The following is a 27,051-nucleotide window of genomic DNA, read 5'->3' as shown; positions in this document are numbered from 1 at the left end:
GACAATTCCTGTTCATTAGAAGAGTCAGAAGAAATAGAATCTTGTTCAGAAGATTCATAATCAACATCTTGCCTAGACCTCTTAGAAGGTGGGGGTTGGCTACCCCTGATCAGAGTAATTAAATCTTCAGCCATTTTGATAATTTTTTAGGCATTCTGGTAGTCAGATTGCTAACCGACGACATTTCTGGATAATTAAAGCATGAGCCAAAATATTAGAAGCAAAAATGTACCGACGTTTGATAGTGCGTTGATTAAATAAAGCACAGAACCGACAGCAAGATACGTTGTGGTCAGGGCATAGGCAAGGAATACAGTACAAATGAAAATCCTTATGAGGTTTTGCTTCCCACAAGTAATGCAATTATTAACTTTTACTGACATCGGTAAGGAGCAAGAAAAAGTTTCCCCAACGGGGTACTTAGCTTTTAGTTGAAGACTTCGGATCTGAAACTCGAAAATTAAAATTTCAGGAGTCAGGAGTCTGCCGACCGGCACTTGCGAGCTGCTTCTGCTTCGGGCACTGCACAGCAAGAAAGACTAATGTAATGAAGTCGGCTGCATGGTTTATACCCCTGACAACCTGACGTCATGGAAGAAGGGACAGCAACAGACGCAGGACCCAAGACTTTGTTAATCAGGCCGACTGAGGGCAACCTGCCAGTAGATTACCCAAATGTAATGACTGCAACAGTGAAACATGAAGAACATAGTACAGTTGTGTACACTTACCATAAATGTAGATGTTCGAGTGTATTCACTGTTGCTGTCTTGGATGATGTTCGTGTTTCACTGTTGCAGTCATTACATTTGGATAATCTGCTGGCAGGTTGCCCTCAGTCGGCCTGAATTCCAAAGTCTTGGGTCCTGCGTCGGTTGACGTCACCTCTTCCATGACGTCAGGTCGTCGGGGATATAAAACATGCAGTCGACGCCATTTTCTTTAGTCTTTCTTGCCATGTGGTGCCAGAAGCAGAAGCATTTCACACATGCCAGTCGGCCGACTCCAGAAATATTCGAGTTTGAATTTCAGAACCGAAGTTTTCACTAAAGCTAAGTACCCCGTTGGGGAAACTTTTTTCTTGCTCTATACCGATGTCAGAAAAAGTTAATAATTGTATTACTTGTGGGAAGCAAATACCTCATAAGGATTTCCATTTATACTGTATTCCTTGTCTAGGCCCTGATCACAATGTGCCTGGCTGTCGGTTTTGTGCTAGATTCAACCAACGCACTATTAAGCGTCAGTATAGTTTTGCCTCAAAGTATTTTGAAAACAGATTTAACTACCCAGAAATGTCGTTGGATAGCAATCCGACTACCGGAGTACATAAACAAACGCAAAGAAAAGGACAGAGAGAGACAGCCGAGGTCCAAAACTGACAAAGCTTTTCCTAAGCCAGTTGCCAGTTCGCCAGTACTCAGTGAGGTGCTTTCGCAGCCCCTGATACCCGCTACTTTCAAGTTGCAGGCCCCTACCGACACCCATGTGGAGTCCGGCATGCTGCGAAATACTCCAAGTATTGGACCCACGGATGTATCTCCCTCTGATGGGTCCGGAGCCACTGAGCAGGTACCGGCTTCTGAGGGTGTATTCAGGCCTCAACATTTTTATCTCAAACAGACAGCTGCAAAACCAAAGACAAAAGCAACTTCTAAAACTAAAAAAATGACCCATGAGCCATGTGCACAGGCCTCTATGCCTAAAAAACAGATGATCAAAATGGCTGAAGACCTGAATACCTTGATCAGGGGTTCCCATCCCCCTCCAGATAAGAGGCGTAGGCAAGACACTGGTTATGAATCTTCTGATCAGGTTTCTATTTTTTCTGATTCCTCTTATCAGGAATTGTCTATACCTCCCTATGAGGATTCTGATGCAGAGGAATCTATACCATCTGCATCATCACCTGAGGATTATTCATTTGGAGAAACCCTGCATACTTTGAGGGAGCATTTTCACTGGGAGAGTCAAGATTTCTCAGAATCAAAAAAGAGGCTCAGTGATTTCCTTCTTCTCCCTCAGCACAGGCCTTTAGCCATACTCTCTGTTTTAGACAATGTGGATGATGTGTTTTTGGAGTCAAGCTTGACCCCTGACTCCTTACCTCCGGCTGCCAGCAAGCCTGACAGATATTACAGGGTCCCTGACTCACACACATTTTTATTTAGAAATCCTGCTGCTGATCCTGAAACTATTTCACAGCATCCAAAGGGAGTTAAGGCCTCAACAGCATAAAATCCTACCCCCTTTGACAGAAATTCAAGGACACTGGATAGATGGGGAAAAAAGGTTTATGCATCTGCAACTTTGGAAATTAGGTCCTTAAACTGCCAGTTCCATATGCTCAAGTATCAACAACATGTTATGGGATTGCTGAAGCAGAAAATGATAATTTCTGAATGTGCAGAAAATAAAGAACTGCAGGAATTATTGCATACAGCTGAACAAGTTGGAAAGTATACTTTGCAATGTGGTTTTAATTCTTTGGAGGCCCCCTGCAGGGCTGCAGTTACTGGATCTGTGATTAGGAGGCATGCCTGGTTAAAGGAACAAAATTTGCCTGATCATGTTAAAGCTAAATTACTAGATGCACCTTTACAGCATGATACTCTGTTTGGTATTAAGGCAGAAGAGGTTTTAAAGAAAATGGAAGACAAAGCTAAGTCTATGCAAACTGTAAAAGACTTCTTACAAGAACAGCCACCAAGATTCAGTAGACACTAGCCAACAAAAAATTGGTCCTTTCCTGTGTCAGAGAGAGCTCAAAGGGGCAAATCCAGACGCCCTAAGGGTTCCACATACCAGGCACAAGATTCATACAGGTCAAAGCAATGGGGCGCTTCTACCTCCAAAACCGGAGGAGATAAAGCGCAAACCTACAGAAAACAGTCCCAATGACTTCCCTCTGCCTTCACCAAGCACTTACCTTTTGGCAGCACCTTTAGGGGGAAATTAGTACTTTTTGCTCAAAATTGGCAGTTAATAACCCAGGACAAGTGGGTGCTAAACATAGTATCACAGGGATACAGATTCCATTTCCATACTCTGCCATTGGCAAACGGTTGGCCAGATCTGCCAAAAAATCAATGGGCAGAGGAACAGGTTACGTCCCTCATGGATATGGGGGTCATTCAGCCAGTACCAGAACAGGAAAAAGGACAAGGTCTTTACTCAAGACTGTTCTTGGTACCCAGAAAGGACAAGGCCTGGCGGCCCATACTGGATTTATCGATTTTGAACACATACATGGACATTCCAAAATTCGAAATGCTGACTTTGCAGCAGCTTCTGCCCATGCTGGGCAAGAATGCTTGGCTGGTGACATTAGACCTAAAAGAGGCATACCTGCATGTCCCAATTAGACAATCGTGCAGAAGATACCTCAGATTCAAGGCTGGCTTAATGCATTACCAATTCTCTGCACTGCCTTTTGGCTTATCTACTGTGCCCAGGGTCTTTACAAAGTGTCTGGCACCAGTAATTGCATTTTGCAGGCAAAGTAGTATTCAAATATATCCTTACTTGGACGACTGTGTCATTCAAGCAGAGAACAAGGGCATTCTTCTTCAACACATGGTGTTTGTGAAAAGGCTTTTAACATGCCTAGGGTACACAATAAATGAAAAGAAATCACAACTGGTACCCTCTCAAAAGATAACATTCCTGGGTGCAAGCTTGGATACAACTGCCCAGATGGCTTACCTCACGCCAGACAAGCAAAGGCAACTGACTGTTAACTGGGTTTTTGTTGCCATCAGATTGAAGTAATCTGCAAGACAAATTCTGCAGGCTATGGGCTTCATGGCATCCTGCATCCTACTGATACCATATACAAGACTGCATATGAGGAAACTTCAATGGTACATAAAAAGGTTATGGAGTCAACATTGTCACAGTCTGGAAACAATGATTGCTTTCATTCCCTGCTTGCAACATGAGTTTCTGTGGTGGGCAAAGGCATGTGACCAAAACATGGGACGGGCCTTCACTCTACCCCCTGCCAGACAAACCATAACAACAGACGCATCAGATTATGCCTGGGGGGCACACATGGCGGAAGATGCATTCAGGGCATATGGACCCCAAAACAAATGCATCTACATATCAACCAGAAAGAGATGATAGCTGTTCAAAATGCCCTGACAGCCTTCAAGGACTTACTTCATCCAGGACAACTACTGATAAATACGGACAACACCATGGTCATGTGGGATCTAAACAAGCAGGGGGGCACGCACTCATACCCCCTTTGCAGATTAGCCATGGCACTATGGGAAACCGCTTTGACTTACCAAATACATCTTCAAGCTCAATTCCTGCCAGGAAAGCAAAATACTCTGGCAGACGATTTAAGCAGAAACCTTATGGATCCTCATGAGTGGAAACTAGATCTACAAGTCTTCAGCATGATGATAAAGAAATGGGGGAGCCCAGACATAGATCTATTTGCCTCCCCTCAGAATTATCAATTGAAAAGATTCTGCACAAGGACTTATTACAGACAAGCATGGAAAGTGGACACTTTAACCTTCAGTTGGAAAAACCTATCAGTTTATGCCTTTCCTCCACTGCCTCTTCTTCCCAAAGTCCTCCTAAAAGTCAGACGAGAAGCCAAAGATGATACTAGTTGCCACGGACTGGCCCCGCCAATACTGGTACCCAATGCTAAGGAACTTGGCTCAATACCTAGCTTGGACCTTACCTCAAAGTACTCAACTACTGTCCCAGCAAAACAATCAGATCCTGCACAATCAACTCCAGACACTGAACCTGGCAGCATGGCTGATCATGTAGTTCTACAAACAACACCTCTCAGTAAAGCTGTGATGGATGTCATTTTGGAAGCCAGAAAGCCTAGTACTAGAAAATCTTATGCTGATAAATGGAAGAGATTCTGTGCTTGGAATCAAGCACAAGGAACTGATACAGCAGAACCAAATATTCCTCAGATATTACAATACTTGACTGAGATGCTTGACAAAGGCCTAACTTTCTCATCAATTAAAATCCATGCCTCTACCACTTCGGCTCATTACAATACAGAGTCACCAATCTTTTCTCATCCTTTACTAAAGCAGTGTCTTAGAGGGGCCAAAAATGTAAGGCCTCCTAGAAGATCACCATTTCCTGCATGGGACCTCAATTATGTGTTGGAAAAGCTCACCCTGCCTCCATTTGAACCAGCTGCTACTAGCAATTACTTCAGCAAGAAGAGTTTTAGAGCTACAGGCCCTCATGGCTGTGGAGCCTTTTATCATATTTTACCCAGACAGGTCGTCTCTGAAGACAGATCCAACATTTATGCCTAAGGTGGTTTCCAGTGTGGCCCTTAACCAAACTATTCATCTGCCAACCTTTTATCCAAATCTGCAGAACAACGGGGAGAGAATTCTGCATTCCTTGGACATACACAGACAGCTAAGATTCTACTTGAGCAGGACTAAAGCTCTAAGAAAAACTGAGCAATTACTAATGACATATGCTGCAGGATCAGAAGGAAAGGCTATTTCAAAGCAGACTATTTCAAAGTGGATAGGCCGCTGCAATCGTTTCTGCTACTTACACTATGGTAAACCTGTGCCCAAGGGCAATAGGTCTCATTCCACCAGAACTGCAGCTACTTCAGCAGCCTTTCTCAGAGGAGTACCAACCAAAGACATTCTAGAGGCTGCTACTTGGAGTTCTGTTCACACCTTTACAAAGCATTATTATTTGCCTCTCTACTCTAAGTCCAGGGCAGGCTTTGCCACTGCAGTTCTGCAGGGCCTTATAGCCTCTCCTAATGCTGTCTAGCTCCAGCCTCCCAACCATAGCTTTGGGATTCTACCCAAATGTAATGACTGCAACAGTGAAAGACGAAGAACATAGTACAGTTGTGTACACTTACTGTAAATGTAGATGTTAGAGTGTATTCACTGTTGCAGTCCAGGTTACCTGCCCACCATCTCCCTTTCATTCTGGAGTTTATCTTTCCTTCTCTATCTTCTACAACCTATGTGGTGTATTTGCTTGTAGATGAAGATAGTCTATATTGATGCATATATGTATGTATGTATGTATGTATGTGTGTGTGTGTATATATATATATATATATATATATTTTTTTTTTGCTACCTTTTTGGGGGCACCTGACATCTGGGGCAAGAAAAACTAAAGAAAATGGTGCTGGCTGCATGTTTTATACCCCTGGCAACCTGATGTCATGGAAGAGGAGATCGCAACAGACGTAGGACCCAAGACTTTGGAATTCAGGCCGACTGAGGGCAACCTGCCAGCAGATTACCCAAATGTAATAACTGCAACAGTGAATACACTCGAACATCTACATTTATGGTAAGGGTACACAACTGTACTTTACCCTCCCTCCAGCCCCCTATTTTTCTCTGGCTATACCTCTACTTTCTTTCACTATGCTTAAAAGCCCTTTTGGTGTATTTGCTTTTGGTTGGAGGTATATTTTTTGTGTTTTTAATTTATTTTGCTCCCCATTTGGGGGGCACCTGACATCTGGGGCAAGAAAAACTAATGTAATGGCGTCGGCTGCATGTTTTATACCCCTGACAGCCTGACTTCACGGAAGAAGTGACAGCAACCAATGCAGGACCCAAGACTTTGGCAATCAGGCCAATTGAGGGCAACCTGCCAGCAGATTACTCAAATGTAATGACTGCAACAGTGAATACACTCTAACATCTACATTTATGGTAAGTGTACACAACTGTACTTTCAGGTCCATAGAGAGTACCTTGACCTTGCAAGGCTACAATGCCTTCCACCCTTTCAGACAGCAAAATGAATGAGAACCAAAGGAGGAGAATCGGTCTTCATCAAAAATGAATACACCTCTAGTCTAGACTGGTTAGGCAGGAAAACTCCATGGATTTACTCTTGAGTTCAACTAACTGTGCACCACCACAAATATAGGACTCTCACTGGTTAAATCTGCTCACAAATCAGTCACATTTCAAGTAGCTGCAACACCTGAACCCCTCTTATGTGAAATCAGGCTAAAAAATTTCACCAAAGCTAAACATACCCTCCTAATGGATGGCATAAATAATTTCCAAGCTCATGTTCCCACAGATGGCATTGATAGCTATACTAAGGTATACACAAATGCCCTGTACAAACACACATTTGTATTGACATAGCTATACCTGATAGGATCAAAACAAGATCCTCAAGAAAAAAATAAGCCTTCCTGGTGGACATCCAGCATTAATAAGTTATACATAGCAAGAGGAAGAAGTTGCTGTCTAAAAAATAAAAAAAGAAGTCCTTGAACTGGAAGAACACCCTCTTCTGCCTGAACAAACAAGTAAGGCAACTTGTAAAATCCTCTAAGGACAACTTCGAAAAAAATTAGCAACCATAGCCAAGGATATAACCAAAAGGCATTCTTCAGCTGTGTCTGTAATCTAAAAGGTAGAACACTTACGTGCACTGAACTAGCTGTGAGATGGCATCACACACACTGATCCTGTGAAAATAGCTATTGGCCAACAGGTTTTATGAAAATTTCACCCCCCCCCTGTACCCTCCAAACATTCCACAAAGCGTTCCCTCCACATCTCCCCCCACCTTGCATTTCCAAAGAGCAAGTCATTAACACACACACACACACCAAGGCCAAAAACACAGCCTCTGTGGGACCGGATGGCATCCCAGGTTGTGTTTTAAATGGTCTAAAACATGAGTTAGCAACTCCATTGGTTACTCTGTTCAATCACAGTCTGAGTACTGGTTTTTGTCCCTGCTGAATTTAAAACCACACCCATTATCCTCCTTCATAAAGGGGATACAGCAACAGACCCTGGGAACTGCAGACCCATAAGCTTAACCAATTATAAAGACAACAAAATCTCCTTCTTCCACACAAAATAGAACAACTCTGCCCCCAACGAAAAATTCACCGACTGTGAAATAAAGGGCACAAGCAGAAAGTAAATCTCTATTTTCTAGCGCTTCAGTGTTTCCACCTTCAAGGAATATCAAGCATACAAATGCAAAATATATGTTCTTATATAGAAACTTCTAATTAATAACACACACCCCACTTTAATTAAAAGATTATATAATTATATAGTAAAATCCTGTCTTAAAGTAGACATTTCCAATTAAGCTCATTATTAAGCCCCGTGGGTGTCATAGTTTTATACTTTAAGATAAAAATGCTTTCTTTATACAACAACCTTTGTTTCAATACACTTTCATCATCAAATAAACATTTCACACTTTCTAAAACAGTTCCTTTTAATAAAGACACATCACCAATTATGAAAAGTATTAAAATGTGAAGCAATTATTTTATTTTCCCTCTTATTTTTCAGACAAAGTTAACAATTGTGTTTCTTGTGGGAAGCAAATACCGCATAAGGATTTCCATTCCCTCTGTATACCTTGTTTAGGCCCAGACCATGACGTCTCGGGCTGTCGCTTTTGTGCTACTTTCAATAAACGCACTATTAAGCGTCGGGCGGAGTTCGCCCAGCACTTTTTTGGGAAAGCTTTTAACTATATAATGTCGTCGAAGACTCAGACTCCTGTTTTGTCCAAAAAACACAAGGACCGACACACGAGATCCGCGGCCTCCACCGACACCACGCCAAAACCGACTACACGTGGTCCAGTTCTCAGCGAGGCGCCTACGCAGCCCCTGACTACCGACGACGCTTCTCTGGCGGTGTCCTCTGTAACCGAGGCCGCAGGTTCCTCGGCCCACACTTTGACTACAGCTACCGAAGCCACTGTTAGTGTTGAGCCTCATAATGTGGACAGGTCTACCTCCATCCATGGTGTCTTCAGACCTTCCTCTTCCTTTTCCATCAAGGCCTTTACTAAGTCTAAATCAGCCATGCACTCCAAGAGACCTGTTGCACAGGGCCCATCTCCAGGCCCCATGCCTAAAAAGCAGATGCTTAAAATGGCTGAGGATTTAATTACTCTTATCAGGGGTTCCCAACCCCCACCAGACAAGAGACCCAGAGTGGAGGAAGAATCACCCTCTTCTGATCAGGGCTCCATTATTTCAGAGCATTCTGATGAGGAGGAACATTCTTACTCTCCTTTTGAAGATTCTGATGCAGAGGAGTCCATTCCATCTGTATCCCCCCCAGAGGATTTCTCATTCGGGGAAACCTTGCATACCTTGTAGGAACACTTCCACTGGGAAGGCCAAGATTATTCAGATTCCAAGAAAAGGCTTAGGGAATTTCTTTTGCTACCTCAGCACAGACCTCTGGCGATACCTCCTGTCTTGGACATACTTGATGATGTTTACTCGGAGGCCTGCCTTAATCCGGATTCCCTGCCTCCAGCCCCAGTCAAGCCTGATAGGTACTACAGAGTTCCTAACTCACACCAATTTCTTTACAAAAGCCATACTGCTGACCCAGAAACCATTTCTCAGGGCCCCAAGGGAATGAAGGCCTCTACTGCTAAGAATCCATTACCTTCCGAGAGAGATTCTAGATCCTTAGAAAGGTGGGGAAAAAATGTATATACCTCGGCTACCCTAGCCATGAGGGCCTTAAACTGTCAGTTCCATATGCTTAAATACCAACAGTTTCTGTTATCACAATTGAAAAATAAAATGTCACAACCTGAACAACCAGATTTGAAGGAGTTGCAGGATATGATTCATAGTGCAGAACGTGGGTAAGCACACCTTACAATGTGGTTATGATGCTCTAGAGGCCTCAAGTAGAGCTGCTGTTACAGGATCAGTCATACGTAGACATGCCTGGCTTAGGGAACAAACCTTGCCTGATCATGTCAAAGCTACATTACTAGATGCTCCTCTACAAAAGGATGTATTATTTGGTGCTAATGCTGAGGAGGTACTAAGGAAAATGGAAGAAAAAGCTAAATCTATGCAAACTGTTAAAGATTTTCCACAGGTACAACCACCACGTTTTAGTAGAAATTGGCCTTCAAAAAATTGCTCCTTTCCAGCCACGGACAGGCCCCAAAGAAGTAGATACAGGCGCCCAAGGGGCAGAGGACAATCTGAAGGATCGTATAGAGGCAGACAATGGCAAACTCCAACACCAAGAGGTGGCGAAGATAGTTCACAGCAGTACAGGAAACAAACCCAATGACTTTCCCCTTTGCATGCCAAGCAAGGCTCAAATGGCAGCACCCTTAGGAGGAAAGCTGGCATTATTTTCAAAAAATTGGCATATTGTCACAAAAGACAAATGGATCCTGGACATTATAAACAGAGGCTACAGATTTCATTTTCACACCCTTCCAAAAATGAGAGGCATGCCGAACCTGCCACACAATCAAAGGGCAGAGGCTCAAATACAAATTTCAAAGCTCATGGGCATGAAAGCTATTCAAGAGGTACCTACTCACGAACAAGGTCAAGGTTTTTATTCCAGACTATTCCTGGTACCAAGGAAGGGAACAGATTGGAGACCCATTTTGGACTTATCCATCCTAAACACATTTCTACTCGTACCAAAATTCAAGATGCTCACTTTACAGCAGCTTCTTCCCATGCTGGGCAAGGAGTCTTGGCTGGTAACATTGGACCTCAAGGAGGCATACCTGCATGTCCCAATCAGACAAAGCTGCAGAGGATACCTCAGATTTCTTGCAGGTTCAATCCACTATCAATTCTCTGCATTGCCCTTTGGCTTATCTACTGCGCCCAGGGTATTTACGAAATGCCTGGCATCAGTAATTGCCTACTGCAGACTTCAAGGGATACACATATACCCTTATTTGGACGACTGCCTGATCCAAGCGGACAGCAAACACATACCTCTGGAACATCTGGCTTATGTAACAAGGTTATTGAATTCTCTGGGATACACAGTCAACAAAGAGAAATCCAGGCTAACGCCATCTCAGAAAATAATTTTCCTAGGTGCCAACTTGGACACAAACACCCAGATGGCCTATCTTACGCCAGAAAAACAGGGGCAACTAACTCAATACTTCAAGACACTAGCAAATTGTACCAGGCTAACTGCAAGGAAAATCCTGCAGGCTCTGGGATTCCTGGCATCTTGCATTCTACTAATCCCATGTGCAAAGTTGCATATGAGGAAACTTCAGTGGTACCTAAAAAACCTATGGTCTCAACACAGCCACAGTTTGGAAACAATAATACCACTAATTCCATGTTTGCAAAAGGAATTTCTATGGTGGGCTCAAGCATGCCAAACAAACACAGGTCTACCATTCTGCAAGCCTCAAGCAAATCAAGTCATCACAACAGACGCCTCAGACTACGCCTGGGGGGCGCACATGACAGACCGGTGCATTCAGGGCAAATGGTCCCAAAAGGAAAAGCACCTTCACATCAATCAAAAGGAGATGCTAGCAGTGATAAATGCTATTATAGATTTCAAAGACCTTCTGCATCCAGGTCAACTATTGATAAGAACAGACAACACCACAGTAATGTGGTACATAAACAAACAAGGAGGAACACATTCATACCCCCTTTGCAGGCTGGCCATGTCACTTTGGAACATGGCTCTGGAGTTGCAAATCGAGCTTCAAGCACAGTACTTGCCAGGCATGGAAAACACGCTGGCAGACAATCTAAGCAGAAATATGACAGATCCACACGAATGGAAGTTGCATCCTCAAGTTTTTACAGAGATAATCCAAGCGTGGGGAAGGCCAGACATAGATCTCTTTGCCTCCCACAAAAATCATCAATTAACAAAATTCTGCTCAAGGACACTTCTTCCAAAGGCCTGGAGAGTGGACGCCCTTTCTTTCAGTTGGACAGCACTGACAGTTTACGCCTTCCCACCTCTTCCTCTACTGCCCATGGTGCTTTTGAAAGCAAGAGCAGACAGACCAAAGATGATACTGATTGCTCCAGACTGGCCAAGACAACACTGGTACCCACTCCTGAGGAGCCTGACGCTTTCTCCTCCATGGACCCTACCTCTAATGCCTCTTCTTCTGACTTAGCACTGCTACAAAACTCTTCACAGTCAGCTGAAAACACTCAATCTGGCCGCACTGAAGATTCCTTAACTTCACAACAGACCCTACTCTCCAAGGAGGTGCAGGATGTCATTTTGGAGGCCAGAAGGCCGTCTACTAGAAAAGCTTACTCCGCAAAATGGAAACGGTTTTGCACTTGGAATGAGAAAAAGGGCCAGGATCCTGGAAAACTGAATTTGCCTCAAATATTACATTATCTAGCTGAGCTGCTAAGCAGTGGACTTTCATTCTCCTCCATCAAAATCCATGCCTCAGCCATTTCTGCAGAATACAACACTGATCCACCTTTATTCTCTCACCCACTCTTAAGACATTTCCTCAGAGGAGCTAAGAATATAAGACCTCCAAGGAAATAACCAATCCCTGCTTGGGATCTTAATTACATTCTAGAAAAATTAACCTTGCCTCCTTTTGAGCCAGCTGCCTCAACAGATTTGCAATATTTGTCCTGGAAAACAGCTTTCCTTCTGGCTATTACCTCAGCTCGTAGGGTCTCGGAAATACAAGCCCTCATGGCTGTGCAGCCCTTTATCATCTTCCATCAGGACAGGGTTTCCCTACGAACCAACCTGTCATTTATGCCTAAGGTGGTATCCAGGGTAGCTTTAAATCAGGCCATACACTTACCTACCTTTTACCCTAACCCTCAAAACAAAGGGGAAAGGCTGCTACATTCCTTAGACATCCATAGACAGCTGCGTTACTATTTGGACAGAACAAAGCCTTTCAGAAAATCAGAACAACTCTTTGCGTCCTATGCTGTAGGAGCTCAAGGGAAGCCAATTTCCAAACAGACAATTTCAAAATGGATAGGCCACTGCATACATTTTTATTACTCTTTTCATGGTAAATCTGTATCTGCAGGCATCAGATCCCACTCCACAAGGGCCACAGCTACCTCTGCAGCCTTCCTCAGAAGAGTTCCTACCAAAGATATTTTGGAGGCAGTCACTTGGAGTTCTGTGCATACCTTCACTAAACACTACCACCTACCTTTATACTCCAAAACTAGAGCAGGCTTTGCCACTGCAGTTTTGCAGGGCATTCTGGCTCCTCCCAGTTCCACCTAGTGCCTACCACCCTGTGCGTAGCTTTGGGATTCTACCCATCTGTAATGACTGCAGCTGTATGCACAATGAACATAGTACAGTTTTGTACCTACCATAAATGTAGATGTTCGAGTGCTAATACAGCTGCAGTCCAGGTTTCCCTCCCTCCTTCCCCTCTTGGGACAGGCCTAGTGGCTAACACCTCCTCATACAACCTGATTGGGTTATTCTTTTATGGTGTATTTGCTTGCAACTACTGTTTTTTGATTATATTGCATTGCATTATTATATATAAAATTATGTATTGCCTTCCTTCTGGGGGCACCTGACATCTGGGGCAAGAAAGACTGAAGAAAATGGCGTTGGCCGGTTCTTTTATACCCCTGTCGCACTGACGTCAGGGAAGAAGGCGACGACAACCGACGCCGGACATAGACTTTGGAATTTGGCCGACCGAGGACCCGCCTGACGGCAGGAGAACCCATCTGTAATGACTGCAGCTGTATTAGCACTCGAACATCTACATTTATGGTAGGTACAAAACTGTACTATACTCCTGCCCATTTGGCTTTTATAAAAGTGAATTTTTGCTTCCTAATCACATTGTGAAGGTACTCAAGTTGAATCTTTCAAAGACTCTCAAGAAGGATTCTTTGCTGCTGGAGTACCAAGATGGCTGCACACTGAGTAATGGCTTAATTGAAGCTCTTCCAGTGTGAAAACAAATTCAGAAAAGAGAGAGAGTATATTTGCCATTTTGGGTGAATTTCAGCAACTGGCTAGTATTTGCATAGCCAGGATGCCAGCAAAAAAGAATTTCAGAGAACCTAAAAGAAAATCAGCCATAAAAGGTGTGGAGAAAACACTGGCTGGGAAGAATCTTGCAGCTGTTCAGCAAGAAACACTTAAAGCTCCAGCTTTGGAACAAGACATGATTTCCAGTAATCTAGAGGAAAAAAGTCAAATGTGCTCAGCGCTGATTAAAACACCGAAGGAGTATATTTAGTCAAATAACAAAGGCTGTAAAAATGGAAGAAACTTTAAACAGATATTCAGATGAGCTGAAAAAATTGCAAAAATCAGAGGTCGACATTAAGAAAAAGCTGGCTGAGTATGAGACTGCAAGTAGAGATGTTTCAAAAAATGGTAAAATTACAGGACAGTGAGCATAGGGAAAGCCTAAGATTTTCTGCTGTATCAGAAAAACTGAAAGGAGCGTACTGTATTAATTTTATGAAAGCGGAAATGGGCAACTGAACTGGTATTCCACATCATTTGTTAATTGAAAGGGCATATCATGTGTATGCTTCAAACCTGGCCATGAGAAAGAAACACAGACCTTTAATAGGAAAGGTGCAATCCTACCAGTAGAAAGAGTTGATTCTGACAAAACTGTGGCAGAAGGGCAAAGTTGGAGACTGTAGAGTGTTTGTGGAAAATGATTGCTTACTGTTCAGGCAGAAAAGTAAATTAATTCCAGCAATTAAGGAATAGCAAGAAGCACGTATGAGATTGAAGCTGTTGTATTCAGCTATTTTCAGAACATTTTCCTGGAGGGTCAAAATCATTCTTTGATGCAGAACATACTAAGGTTTGGCCAACAAAAAGTGAGTTATCAAACAGAAGGGAATTATGCTTATTACTCTTCTGATGAAGCCCATAGAGTACCCAGTGAAACCTTTTCCAGTTTTCCAAAGTAAAATGATTGAGAGAGAGAAAAGAGCACGAGGTGGCAAGAAGAACAAGGAGTACATTGGAAATGAACCTGCAACTGGATGTGGGAGATCCAACAGAAAGAAAACCAGCGACTTAAATTGATGAATAAATGAGATTACAAAGCATTAATTACACTTGTGAAGTATGATTGAACAAGAAAACCTGGAAATGTAGGACTTTTTTTTACTATTTAAATTGTAGGGGACTCCAAAGTATATGCCGTATTCCATGTCATTAATGTTTGGAAGATGATTTAGGAGAGGGGAGGAGGAAGAAAATAATTAACTGTAAGCAAAAAAAAAATTAACACTTTTATAATATGTGGCATATACCACATGCTATGAAGTAAAGCTTCTTCAGTTCATTATACTATGACATAAAGGAGGCAACTCAATTGAATTGTCAACTATCGACCCATTGCCCTTCTGTCGCCTCTCTCTAAACTTCTTGAGAAATGCATCCATTCACAACTACTTTCATTACCCCTTTGACAGTCATTTACTCCTACACAGCACTGATTTAGACCTGGATACAGTACTAACACAGCCTTATCTTTACTGACACCATAAATAAAGCTTATGACTCTGGTAAAATTGTATCCTCTCCGCTTCTTTACTTGTCTAAGGCTTTTGATACTGTTCCCCGTCATCTACTAATACTAAAATTCACAAACCTTGGATTATCCCCTTCCACTGTCAGGTGTTTTTCTAGTTCTCTCTCTAATAGACAGCAAGCTGTCAGATGGCTAGACGATGACTGATTTTCAAGACATCACTACTGGAGTTCAAGGATCTATCCTTGTCCCCTTCTTAACTATCTAAATACCGCTTCTCAACAGAGTACACTAAAACAGTATGCTGATGAATCTGCAGTCATCTTTTCATTTGATTCCATGTCACATCTTCAATAAATTACCCAAACAGCATTTACTTCTGTTGAGACCTGGCTTTCTAATAATCATCTACTTCTGGATTTTACTAAAGGTAAACTTATGCTCTTCACCCCTAAAACATACTCTGCATAAAAAACAATTTACTATTTTGTCTCAGAACACCACCATAATAGATCATGTGTCTCACACAAAACTACTAGGCGTCATTATTGATGAACACTTGGTTTGATCTGCATATACATAATAACATTAAAAACCTCACCTGATGACACTCTGCCATCACAAAAAACTTCCTAGACACTCTCACTAAATGCGCTCCCTCAGCTACTTTCCTTCTACCCTCTCTGTTTTATATGGAGCCCCAGTTTTCAACAAGCTGCAAACCTGCTTAAAATCAAAGCTACAATCTTGCCGCAGCAAAATTGCAAAGTTTGCCACCAAAGCAAAATACTCCTCATATCACTGCATAGTCCTCCACAAACTCAGTTGACTTCCACTTTACCTTATCTTCATCCAGCTAACCACAACATGCAAAATCATTCATAGACCCATGGCCTGTCTGGCTTTAAATACTATCTTGTACTCATACATTCCAGTTAGATCACTTGGGTCTGAAAACAAACTGCTTCTGCAACAACATTGTTCATTGAAATCTGTTGGTGAAAAATTGTACTTTTTCTCTGTAGCTAAAATCTGGAACACCCTTCCATTATTCTTAGGATCTAACCACATTCACACATCCTTCAAATGTGTACTCAAGGAACATCTGTCTAAATCTTGAGAATGCTCCTGCTCAACTCCAGGCTAATTTTTAACCATTTCAACATCCTTCTACCTTCTTTCTCTTCAGCTATACACTCTTATCTTCCTGTATCATCATATTTTTCTCTTAGTCTTTCCTCTCTCCTCCTCTTCCCTGTGCTTAACTGTATTTGCCTTGTCCACTTCAATTTTATCTTTCTATTTTCCATTTCCCTTCTTGTATGTTCATTCTACTACTTCCCCTCCTTTTCCTTTCTAAACTGTAAGCTACTAAAATTTTTCCTACTTATGACTAATAAATTCTTTGCCTTAACTGGCATGGATACTACGTTATTTATATATTTATATAAAATGTTTCTTTAATTTTCCTAAGTAGGTAATCTTTATTATATTTTGTGCTAATGTTTTTACTGCTTTTTTTTTTAGTTTTTGTTTGTAAACCCATGCATATAACTACTAATTTTTACTTTGTTCTACTGAAATGTTTTTGTATATGGAGTATTTCTCCCTGGGCCTCCACTAAAAATGGGTTTTGTGGCCCAGTTGGACTTTCCCAGTAAATGTCAAGTAAATAAAATAATTTTGTGTGTAATAGTGATAGTAAAGTAAACAGGTACCCGTATTTTTCCTTCTTCCTTTTTGTTCAGTTTTAAGAAATATAGGCACTGCAGTACATAAAGAGAAGACAGCCTGGAAAAAAGAGCATGATAGAAGTACAATTGATATGCCTTTTATTATTTTTGCTTAGGGGAATGACTGGATTAAGGCCCTTGTCTTGATTTAATAAGTTTTAAGAGGAAACAAAAGAATAGCGAGACTGAGTAGTGTTTTCTTCTAGCACTTAAATGTTTACAGTGCAATATGTATTGTGGAACGCAACTGTATATCTGTTTCTATGGAGACAATCTGATAAGGTGCAATAAAAACAGAATGCTAGTTTCTTTCAATGGCTAGGAGATAATGTTTTCTGAAAGCATTCAAGTTGCTTTCTTTTGGGAAAGGAGTAAAGATAAGACAAAGACAGCACTTAGTGGAAGTAGAACCACAGGCTCTATCTTGCATCCTAGCATGGATAACATTCAGTATAGGTTAATTCAATTAATTTGAGTGCGGCTGTCATTGGGACAGTTGCTGCTATTAGGAGGTTGCACATTTGTAGATGTATATAGTTTTGTGTGTTAGTATTATGTTGATAGGTTTTGGGGGTGTTCTGGAGGTGTGTGACATAGGTTCAAGTGGATATGTCAAGAAACAATTTTATAAAAGATCATCCTGCCAAACAGTGTATGCATGTAGCAGAAAAGCTGAAACAGGACATTTAAAAATATGCATAACAAGTAGAAATAATAATATATAATGGCACTTTCCATATCTTTAAATATGAATGGCCTCACAGACATATACAAAAAAGAAAATAGTGAACTATATTTAAAAAATGCAGAGTGCAAATAGCTATGCTACAGGAGGCACATTTGGAAAGAACTGAGTTTGTGAATTTAAAGAATTTTAGGATGGTTAATCAGCAGAATATCTGGGGCAAAGAAAAATGGGAGTACTTGTATTAATTGTGAGAGGTATCCAGTAGTGATAGAAAAGGAAAAAAGGTAATGGTAGATTTGTTGTAATAAGGAGCTACTGGCAAGTTAGGAGGATTATACTGGAATATATTTATATTCCACCTAAAACTGCTACAGTGGAGTTTAAGAAAAGTCTAGGAGAAATCACCTTTCAGCAAGTAATACTGCTTATAGGTGAGACTGGGATTTGATTTGCAACAGTGAGTATGTATCTGGGCCTAGAAGTGAAAATATAACAAAAGAGGGTCGATTTTTGAAGAAATTTATGAAAATGTGTAGTATGGAAAATGTGAATTCAGTAGTAGGAGTTTGGAAAGAATTTGCATATTCCCTAGAGTCAGGGTTGCCAGACATCCCTATTTTAGTGGGATTGTCCCAGGATCAGCAGCCTGACTGATCCCGAGTCCCGCACTGCCGGTTTAAATCCTGGCGAAACAGCCTCCGTTTTTTTTTTGATTGGCCCATATACCGGCATACGGGCCAATCAAAAATCGCTAAACACGGAGCTACTTGTGTTTAATGTGGAACCACTGTTCCGCATTAAACACAAGTAAGCTCCGTGGTTAAAGACCTTTTTTTTTTTTTTTTGTCCCTACCTGCCCAGTCGGAAATCCTGCCTAAAGTACAAAAACTAGACTAGGCTAGACAGAAATTGTATTTCATGGGAACATTTGCATTTAATTGAAAGTTTTGCTGTGCATCCAATAACCATTTCAGATCACATGTCAGTAATAAAAATAATGCAGGGTAATGTAATAAAAATGAGACACTGCTGCTTCCCCATCTGTCTGTTAAGAGAGGAATTTAAGGAATGGGTGGTGGAAATTATTTGGGTGTTATTAAAGAAGATATAAATTTCTTCTGAAAGTCTAGCTAGGGAGTTTGGTAAAATTCAAGTGGAGTTTAAAATAGGGTGGAAATGAAAGAGAGACATGGTTAAGAAGCAACAAGAATTATTTAGAGGGACTGGAAAAGCTTAAAGTATTACAGAATAGGGGGAATTTCAGAACAAGAGGCGAATTTGCACAGTGCTGAAGAGAAAATAAGGGACTACCTTGGTAATATACATGAGTTTAGAAAGATTAAGCAACTGTTTAACTCCAGAGCACAAAAACTTGTAGCACAGTGGTGCAGACAGAAAGTAGAAAAGTTTGTTGCCAAGCCTAGTGAGCCTATAACATGGAAAATAACCAGAGATCCTTTAGATGTGTTAAGAAATATGGATATTTTATGAAAATCTGTATAAAGCAAAGAAATGTGAAAATCAATAAAGTACAAATGGAAATGTTTGTGGAAGAATTAAATATACCAAGGTTAGGGGTAGTTGAGGTTCAGTTACAAACAGGATAGGAGGAGATGAGAGAAAAATGGCGATATATAACCAGTCTACAGGAAAGTTCCCAAGAATAGATGGTATTCCTGTGGATGTTTGGAAGCTAGGAGGGAAGAAAGTGATAAAGACCTGGAAGGTTTTGTTTAACAATATTTTAAAAAGAGGAGAAACACCATCCTAGAAGAAAGCAGTGGTGGCTGTAATACCTAAAGATGCTGAAGACCCATCAGATCCAGCGTCTTATAGGCCCCTTTTGGTTCTAAACCATGATTTTAAAGTGTTTGTCTATAATAGCTAAAAGAATGCCAAAGGTGATGCCAAATTTGATATATATGGATCATGTGATATTGTGGAGGGGTGGGAAACATTTGACAACATCAGTAGAACAGTTAGGATCCAGAGTAAAGCTGAGTGTAAGAAAATAGTACTGATGTTGATGGTTCTTGATGCAGAGAAAGCATTTGACAGAGTAAGCTAGGATTTTGAGTAGATCAATGGACGCATGTGCATTCCCTGATAAAATTATAAGGTTGATTAAGAGGATATACTAGGGATCTGAGGCAAAAATTAAAATGGGGGTTTTGTCTAAGTTCTGTTTGAGCAGAGGAACCCTGGCAGGGGTGTTCTGTTTCCCCTTTGAGTTATGTTTAGAACTATTTGCAAAGAAAATAAGGAACTCTGATGTTCAAGGATGTAATTGGTGCGGTAATCAAGAAAAATTGGCTGTATTTGCAGATTATATTGTATGCCTGATAAAAGCAGAAAAGGACATTTCAGTATTGTAGAACATTCTGAGGCAGTTTCAGGTATTTTGAGAAGCAAAATTAATGAAGATAAAACAAAAGCAATAGCTGTAAACTGTGTACCCACACACCAGTTGGTTCATCAATATATATGGGGACATGATAAAATGAAGTGCTTAGGAGTATGGACTAAAAATGATTCTGTTCCGTCAACTAAGAGTATGTGGGACTAAAAAGAAAATACAAAAACTGGGAAATTGGTTTCTGTTTTATGGATATGGATAGCAAGATACAAGCAGTAAAAATGTTTAGTCAGTTAGTTTTTTTTTACATAGGTCAGGTGCATTTTTATCAACCGGAGGAGAAGTTGATAATAATGAGTGTTTTTTTATCTGGGAGAGGAAGAGGATGAGACTCAAGTGGGATAAGTTGATCTTCCAGTAGAACAAAGTAATTTGTGATTCCCTAATTTGAAGGAGAATTTGAGCTACACATTTGAGGCCTATACATAGCACAAGCAGAAAGCTATAATTCATATTGGAAAGGGATGGTGAGTAAACTGGAGAAAGCTCAAGAAACAAGGAGAGAAAGGGATTTTTGATGCAGATCTTTAAGGAGAATAATCATCATACAGACTATTATATTCTTAAAATAGCAGAAAGTATGCTAAGAACTAAGCCATCATGGAGAATGGAGAAAGGCGATTTTGCCAATAGAGATGACTGCATTTAGGGGTACAAAGAGTAGGAAAGAGGGGATTGGAATTTACTGGAGAAAACTGGCAAAGGAACCAGAATACTTGGCATTTAGAGAGGAAAAGGCAATAGAATGGGAAGAAGCCAAGAATTAATTTGGACTGCAGGCTCGAGTTTGCCTTCCCTGTCAAGGATTTATATCAGAGTGTAGACAAAGAGAAATCAATAGAGGGGAGCTTAAGTGAAAGACCAGCATTGGTAGAGTTTTTAATAGAGTCTAGAACAGAAGCTGCTGTTAAAGGATAATTAGTATTAGTCATTCAGTGGAGTTTAGAAAGGATTGCAAAGAGAGACTGGATAAGCAGTTCACAAAGAAACAAGGTGAGATATATTTATGGATACAAAATTTGCAACTAAGTCTAGAAGATTTAGAATCTTTGTTTGGAAGTGTTTGCATAGGTATTTTATACCCCAAGCAGACTCCAAAGAATGTTTTTCTTGGCTAGATTGCAAATGTTAGAGGTGTGATGAGGAACAAGGGGCCAATTGGGAACATTTTTTGGGAGTGTAATGAGTTGACAGACTTAAAAAATTCCCTGCAGGCCACTAAGTACTGGGTGAAGAAATTGATGTAACTTAGGAATATGATTTTTTTGAGCTGTGATACAGAATCGGAATATACAAGGCCTTTCTAAGTTTAATTCTGATGGCTGCTAAAAACAGCTTCTAGAAAATGGAACTCGGTCAAAATTAGCTGTAGTATAAGTAGTAAATATAGTAACATAGATAAAAAACTGGAAGTGGCATGTTTAGAAAAGAGTAGGAGCAATTTACATAGGAAAAATGGAAATTGTGAGAACAGTACATCCAGAATAATGTTTGGAAGAGGAATGAGGTTTCAGGAAGGCAGGAGTTGAACGAGCTTTGTATATCTAGTCATTGTCATTCAGACATAAGTAATGTATGACATTTGCAATTGAAATTGTCAGATTATTTCATTTGTATAAATGTATGATTGCCTGTCATAAGTGATAATTCAGTAAATATGTTTCTTGCTTAGAAAAAGGATTATTTGCTTTTTGAGAGTCTTGGGCACTCTGCTGAGATAAATGCAAAATTTAAATGTACAGTGACAAGCAGTTCAGTGTAAAAAAAATGTGAAATTGTGAGAATTAAATACAAAGTAATAGTCTTAATAATTCAGTGAATTTAATAGAACAGTGCATAATTTAGTTTTGTTTAAAAGTAGATGGTATTTTATTTCTAGGGCTAAAATTTTTCGAAAGCATGCAGGATGTTTTTCACATCTGGGAAGGGAATATAGATAAAAACACAAGCATAAAACTGTGTAAGTGAGAACACAGGAGGTAAAGTGCTTTGGTATGGTTAACCTTAATTTTAGATTAGATAATGCCTGTGGGTGCAGCTGTTGATTTGGGACAATTGCTACTATCTGGATGGCTAAATTTCATTTGTGTGTGTATATGTATGTGTTTGTGTGTGTGTGTGTGTGTATATATATATATATATATATATATATATATTTATTTATTTATATATATATATAATTTATTTAATATAGTTAATTGTGTGATCCTAAGTTAATAGGGGATGGGGGTTCTGAAAATGTGTTTAGTTTTTTTTTGTTTGAGGGTTTTCATTAAAGCAGAAAGTCTTGAAAATTGTGACACAGCTTCAAACTGAGATTTGAAGAAACTACTGTATAAGAGATTGGCCTGCCAAGCAGTGCATGTCTGTAAGACAAAAGTTGAAAATATGCATTCAAAAGAACTTTCGTGTAATAGGTGGTAGCAAACATAATGGCTACTTTATCTTGGAAAGTAAATGGCCTTAGTTATGTACAAAAGGGAAAGAGTATTGAATTGTATTAAAAAATGCATGGTGCAAAGAGCAATGATGCAGGTGACATGTTTGGATAGAAACGAGCATGCAAATTTTAAGTAGATGATTTCATGATGAATATTATGCAAAATATCTAAGAAAAAAGAAAGGGAGTAATGATACTTGATTGCTAGAGGGGCTACAATAATGATAGAAAAGGGAAATAAAAGACGATAATGGTAGATATAGTAGTGGGCTATTAGCAAGGGAGGATGGCTACACTGGCACATGTTCATATTCCAGCAAAAACTGTTATTGATATTAAGCTTTGGGAAGAAATTTGCTTTTAGCAGGGAATATTATTTATTGGAGAGACTGGGACTTGATTTGCAATTGTGAGGATGTATCAGGGGACCTTGAAGGAAAACTATAACAAAAGCAGGTAGAGTTCTGAAGCATTTTATTAAAATATTTGGTATGGAAGATGTGATTTCAGAAGTAGGAACTCTGAAGGAATTTATGTATTACTCTCCTAGATACAATAACTGGGCTAGTCTTGATTTCAATTTTACAGGTGCATGTGCATTTAATTGAAAGTATTGACACAAATCGTGTAGAAATTTCAGATCATGCAGCAATGCATTGCTAAGGTTAAGGCAATGAAGTAAAAATGAAAAGCTGTTGCTTTCCTAATTACTTGTTAAGAGAGGAATTTAAGGAATGGGTATAGTGGAAATTTGAGAGTTATTAGGGAAGACAAGAATGTCAAAATGAAAAATGAATTTAAAAAGGTTAGAAATAAGAGAAAGAGATGGTTTAGAAGTAATAGGAATTATTTAGAAGTACTGACAAAAGATAAAGTATTGCATAATGAGAATCTCACAGAAGAGGTGCAACTGCAGAGTGCTAAAGGGAAACTAAGGGAGTATTTGGATAATTTGCATGAGTTTAGAAAGATTGCTGTTAAATAACTATTTTTGATAACTCCAGATAAATGCTTTTAGCACACCAACTTAGCCAACTGAAAGGAGAAAGTGTTGTCACCAAACATAGGGAGCTTACGTCAATAAAAATAACCACTGATCCTGTAGAGATAAAGTGCAAATGGAAATATTTATGGAAGGCTTAATTATGCAAAGGTTAGATGAAGACTAGGCTCCACGGATAATGGTTGATAGGAGGAGATGAGAAAAAGTGGTGCATAATCAGTCTACAGGGAAGTCTCCAGGGATAGATGATTTTCCTGTGGACGTTTGGAAGTTAGAAGGGAAGAAAGTGAAAGATTTGGAGGGTTTTAATTCTATTTTAAAAGGAAGGCAAGCACTATCATCTTGGAATAAAGGTGTGGTAGCTGTATCACCCAAGGAGGGTAAAGACCCATCAGAACCAGCTTCACATAAACCCCTTTCAGTTGTAAACCATGATTATGAAGTGTTTGTACTTGAAAAGAGAATGCAGAGGTCCAAAATTGGTAGATATAGATCCGTCTGGTAGATATATATCTGGTTTTGTGGTGGGGATGCAAACATTTGACAACATTAATAGAACAGTGATGATTGAGAGGGAAGCAGAATGTAAGAAAATACTGCTATTGTTGATGGGTCTTGATGCAGAGAAAGCATTTGATAGAATAAGATGAGATTTTATGAATTAGGGTATTTGCATTCCATCACACAGTAATAAGGTGCATTAGCTAGGTGTGTAAAGGATCAGAAACAAGAATTCAGGTGTGAGGGTTCCTCTATGATGAGGTGTGTTTGAACAGAGGAACCAGGCAGTGATATTCTTTTACCTTTATTCGTCTTTAATTTAGAGCCATTGAAAAAGAAAATGAGGGCCTCAGAAATTCAAGGATATAATTGGTATGGTAGTCAAGAAAAGTTGGCTTTATTTGCAAATTATATTTTGTGCTTGATAAATCCAAAAAGGACATGTTTGTGTTGTAGAAGATTTGGAGATCGTCTCAAGCCTTTTTGTGATATAAAGTGAATGACAGCAAAATATTATGTACCCACACCTGACTTGGTTCAGTAACCCCCATATTTATGGAGATGCACTAAAAGGAAGTGTTTAGATGTATGGATTAAAAAAAGATTTTTCTGTTATGGCACTAATTTTTAATTTCCACTTGCACTGATGGATTGGTGGGTTTGTCATAATGGTTAAGGTCGTCACCTTATAGACACAAGGTGCAGGGCTTCATTCTGACCTCAGATTATTGGCTAGGCTTAAAATGGCCATTCAAGACAGTTAGTGTAGTATTCTCTTTTAAGATAGTAGCTTATCATTTTTTTTTGTGTTTTTCTGTTTTATATATCAGAAGATTTTTGTCAGCCCAATTTAATAGTTACTGTAGCTGTCAAGATATTGTAAAATAAGTAACTGATGTTTATGTTCTGTGTGGGCCCATAACATAGTTGTCTGCATTTTTTTTTTGTCCAGTGATGTTAACAGGAAACAGCCAGGGACAAGCATGAGTTAAAAAAAATCACTAAGTGTTAATTGTTAAATCCTTTTCATCTTCCTATTCGCTGAAGAACAATTTAAGTCATTTTTGGAAACATTAGAAGTACTGTTAGCATTATTTATGGCATTGAGGTGATCTTTGCAGGAAACATTGAATCTGTTCAAAGGAACATATTGCCACCCTGTCAAGTAGCTGCCCTGGGGTTAAAATACTGTTCTGTTGAAGTGTCATCTTCTATCAACTGCACTGTGTCCACCTGACTATTCAGTGCAAGCCTTCAATCATTAACATCTCAGCTGTGACTGGAAATTGCAATCCCTTTGGTATGGTAGTTCTTCAGGACTCTGCTTTCTGAGGTCTGCTTTTGTGCATTCTACTAGCCTCTTTCTCTTGGATGGTTTGAGTCATACCAATCAAGGAGGGTCCTTTATGTTCGATGTCAGATATGTTGGTACCGTACTAGTTTATCTGAGTGGATTTTCCTTTTTGGGTCAGGTATGCCATCATTCCACACATCTATATTGGAAGTTTCTTCCTAGCCCAACCTGTGCTGCTAAAGGTTCATAACACTGGGTTGAGTATTTAGTTATGTATAACATGTCTAGCAGTGTAGGTCTCAGTTGTTCATTATTTTATAATTTACAAGATGACTGCTTGTAAATAGGATTGAACTGGTGGACTTCAGTGAGTTTGTGTATCTATCATATGTCACAGCATATTTAATGGGTGCATACACGTCCTTTATTTGCAGTATCTCTCAAATTGCTTGCTGGAAACTGATCACTCCAAGTGATAAACCCAAGCATGGACAATGTCAAAGATGATGATGTCATAGGTCAGCTGATATCTGTTTTATTTGCTTTGTTCCCTTGGACTTCCATGAAGATTTTATTTGGCACACTGGAACGACTGTATCGAGAATGCTACATGAAATAAATTATTAGTCTAGATGTGCAGAACAGATGATTTTGTTAAAGGGTTTTACTGCTACTCCGGTAATGAACTGTTGATTAACATTTTTCAGTAGTACAACCAGTTTTAGGACTTGTGCATGAATGGATGAACCATATTACACTCTATTATTTCTGGTACTTATCCATATCTGTTTGGTTTACAGATTGGCAAAAGTGGAAACATACCAGCTGGAACCACAGTTGATACAAGCATTACACATCCGTTTGAGTTTGACTTCTACCTGTGCAGTCATGCAGGTATCCAGGTAATGTAAATACTATAGTTGCCATAGCTATCACAGAGAAATCTTGTTTAACCAGTAGTGCCTTTAATTCTGAATTTGTCAGTGGCGTTTAAAAAATAATTTGATCAGGTTCAAGTACTGTGCCAAGTTAAAAAAAAAAAAATTACTAAAACAAACAGGCAAAACTGTGTGTGCTACTTTTCCTTCGTATTAAGTTAGCATCAAAGTGTATGATACTCCATTTCCTGTCTCACCCACCTACCCTACCTCTTGTTGCATTAACATTTTTGAATTTTTAAATTCATTGAACACTTAAAAGGTTCAGCAAAATTGAATAAAGTGTATTGGAAGTTGACAATAAGGAATAAATGACTGCAGCAATTAAATGTTTCATTGTCAAAGAAAACAAGAAAAATGCTCTTTATTGTCCCTAAAATGTAACAATTGTATGTAAGTGAAACTAAGAATTTGATAATGTTTGAGTTGACAAATAGTTTTATACAAGTGATGTAACCGTTTTGATGACAGCCATACCATTTATTTGTCTGTCTACCTAGCCCAACCTATCTTTATTAATTTATTCTGTTTAACTGGCTAGATGGACTGGTTTGCTGACCTTTCAACCAGAACCTGGTGTCAGGTGAGCATGAGACGCATACAAAAGATATGTGTACTCAATAATAAAGATGATGTAAACTCATAATAAAGAAGGTATCACTGCAAAAGTTCTACAGGCACTTTAATAATTTAACTGAACTGTAAATTCAGGGATCTATGTTATGACGTCGAAACATCAAA

General features: G+C 39.7%; 1 protein-coding gene across 2 annotated transcripts in view; it reads left to right on the top strand.

Moving 5' to 3' along the window:
- LOC122792214 (protein argonaute-1) overlaps nucleotides 1–27,051 on the top strand; it is a 1,920,205-nt gene that overhangs the window by 1,686,258 nt on the left and 206,896 nt on the right. For both annotated transcript variants that reach the window (XM_044059955.1, XM_044059956.1), the window contains one exon: nucleotides 26,173–26,274. In XM_044059955.1, coding sequence (XP_043915890.1) covers nucleotides 26,173–26,274 — 102 coding nt within the window. The remainder of the gene's footprint in view (nucleotides 1–26,172; nucleotides 26,275–27,051) is intronic.

The sequence above is a fragment of the Protopterus annectens genome, chromosome 1.part2, assembly GCF_019279795.1.
Source record: "Protopterus annectens isolate FY-2018-M chromosome 1.part2, PAN1.0, whole genome shotgun sequence".
Lineage (NCBI taxonomy): Eukaryota > Metazoa > Chordata > Ceratodontiformes > Protopteridae > Protopterus > Protopterus annectens.
Note: the sequence above shows the minus strand (reverse complement) of the source record. Positions and strands in the feature narration are given on the sequence as shown.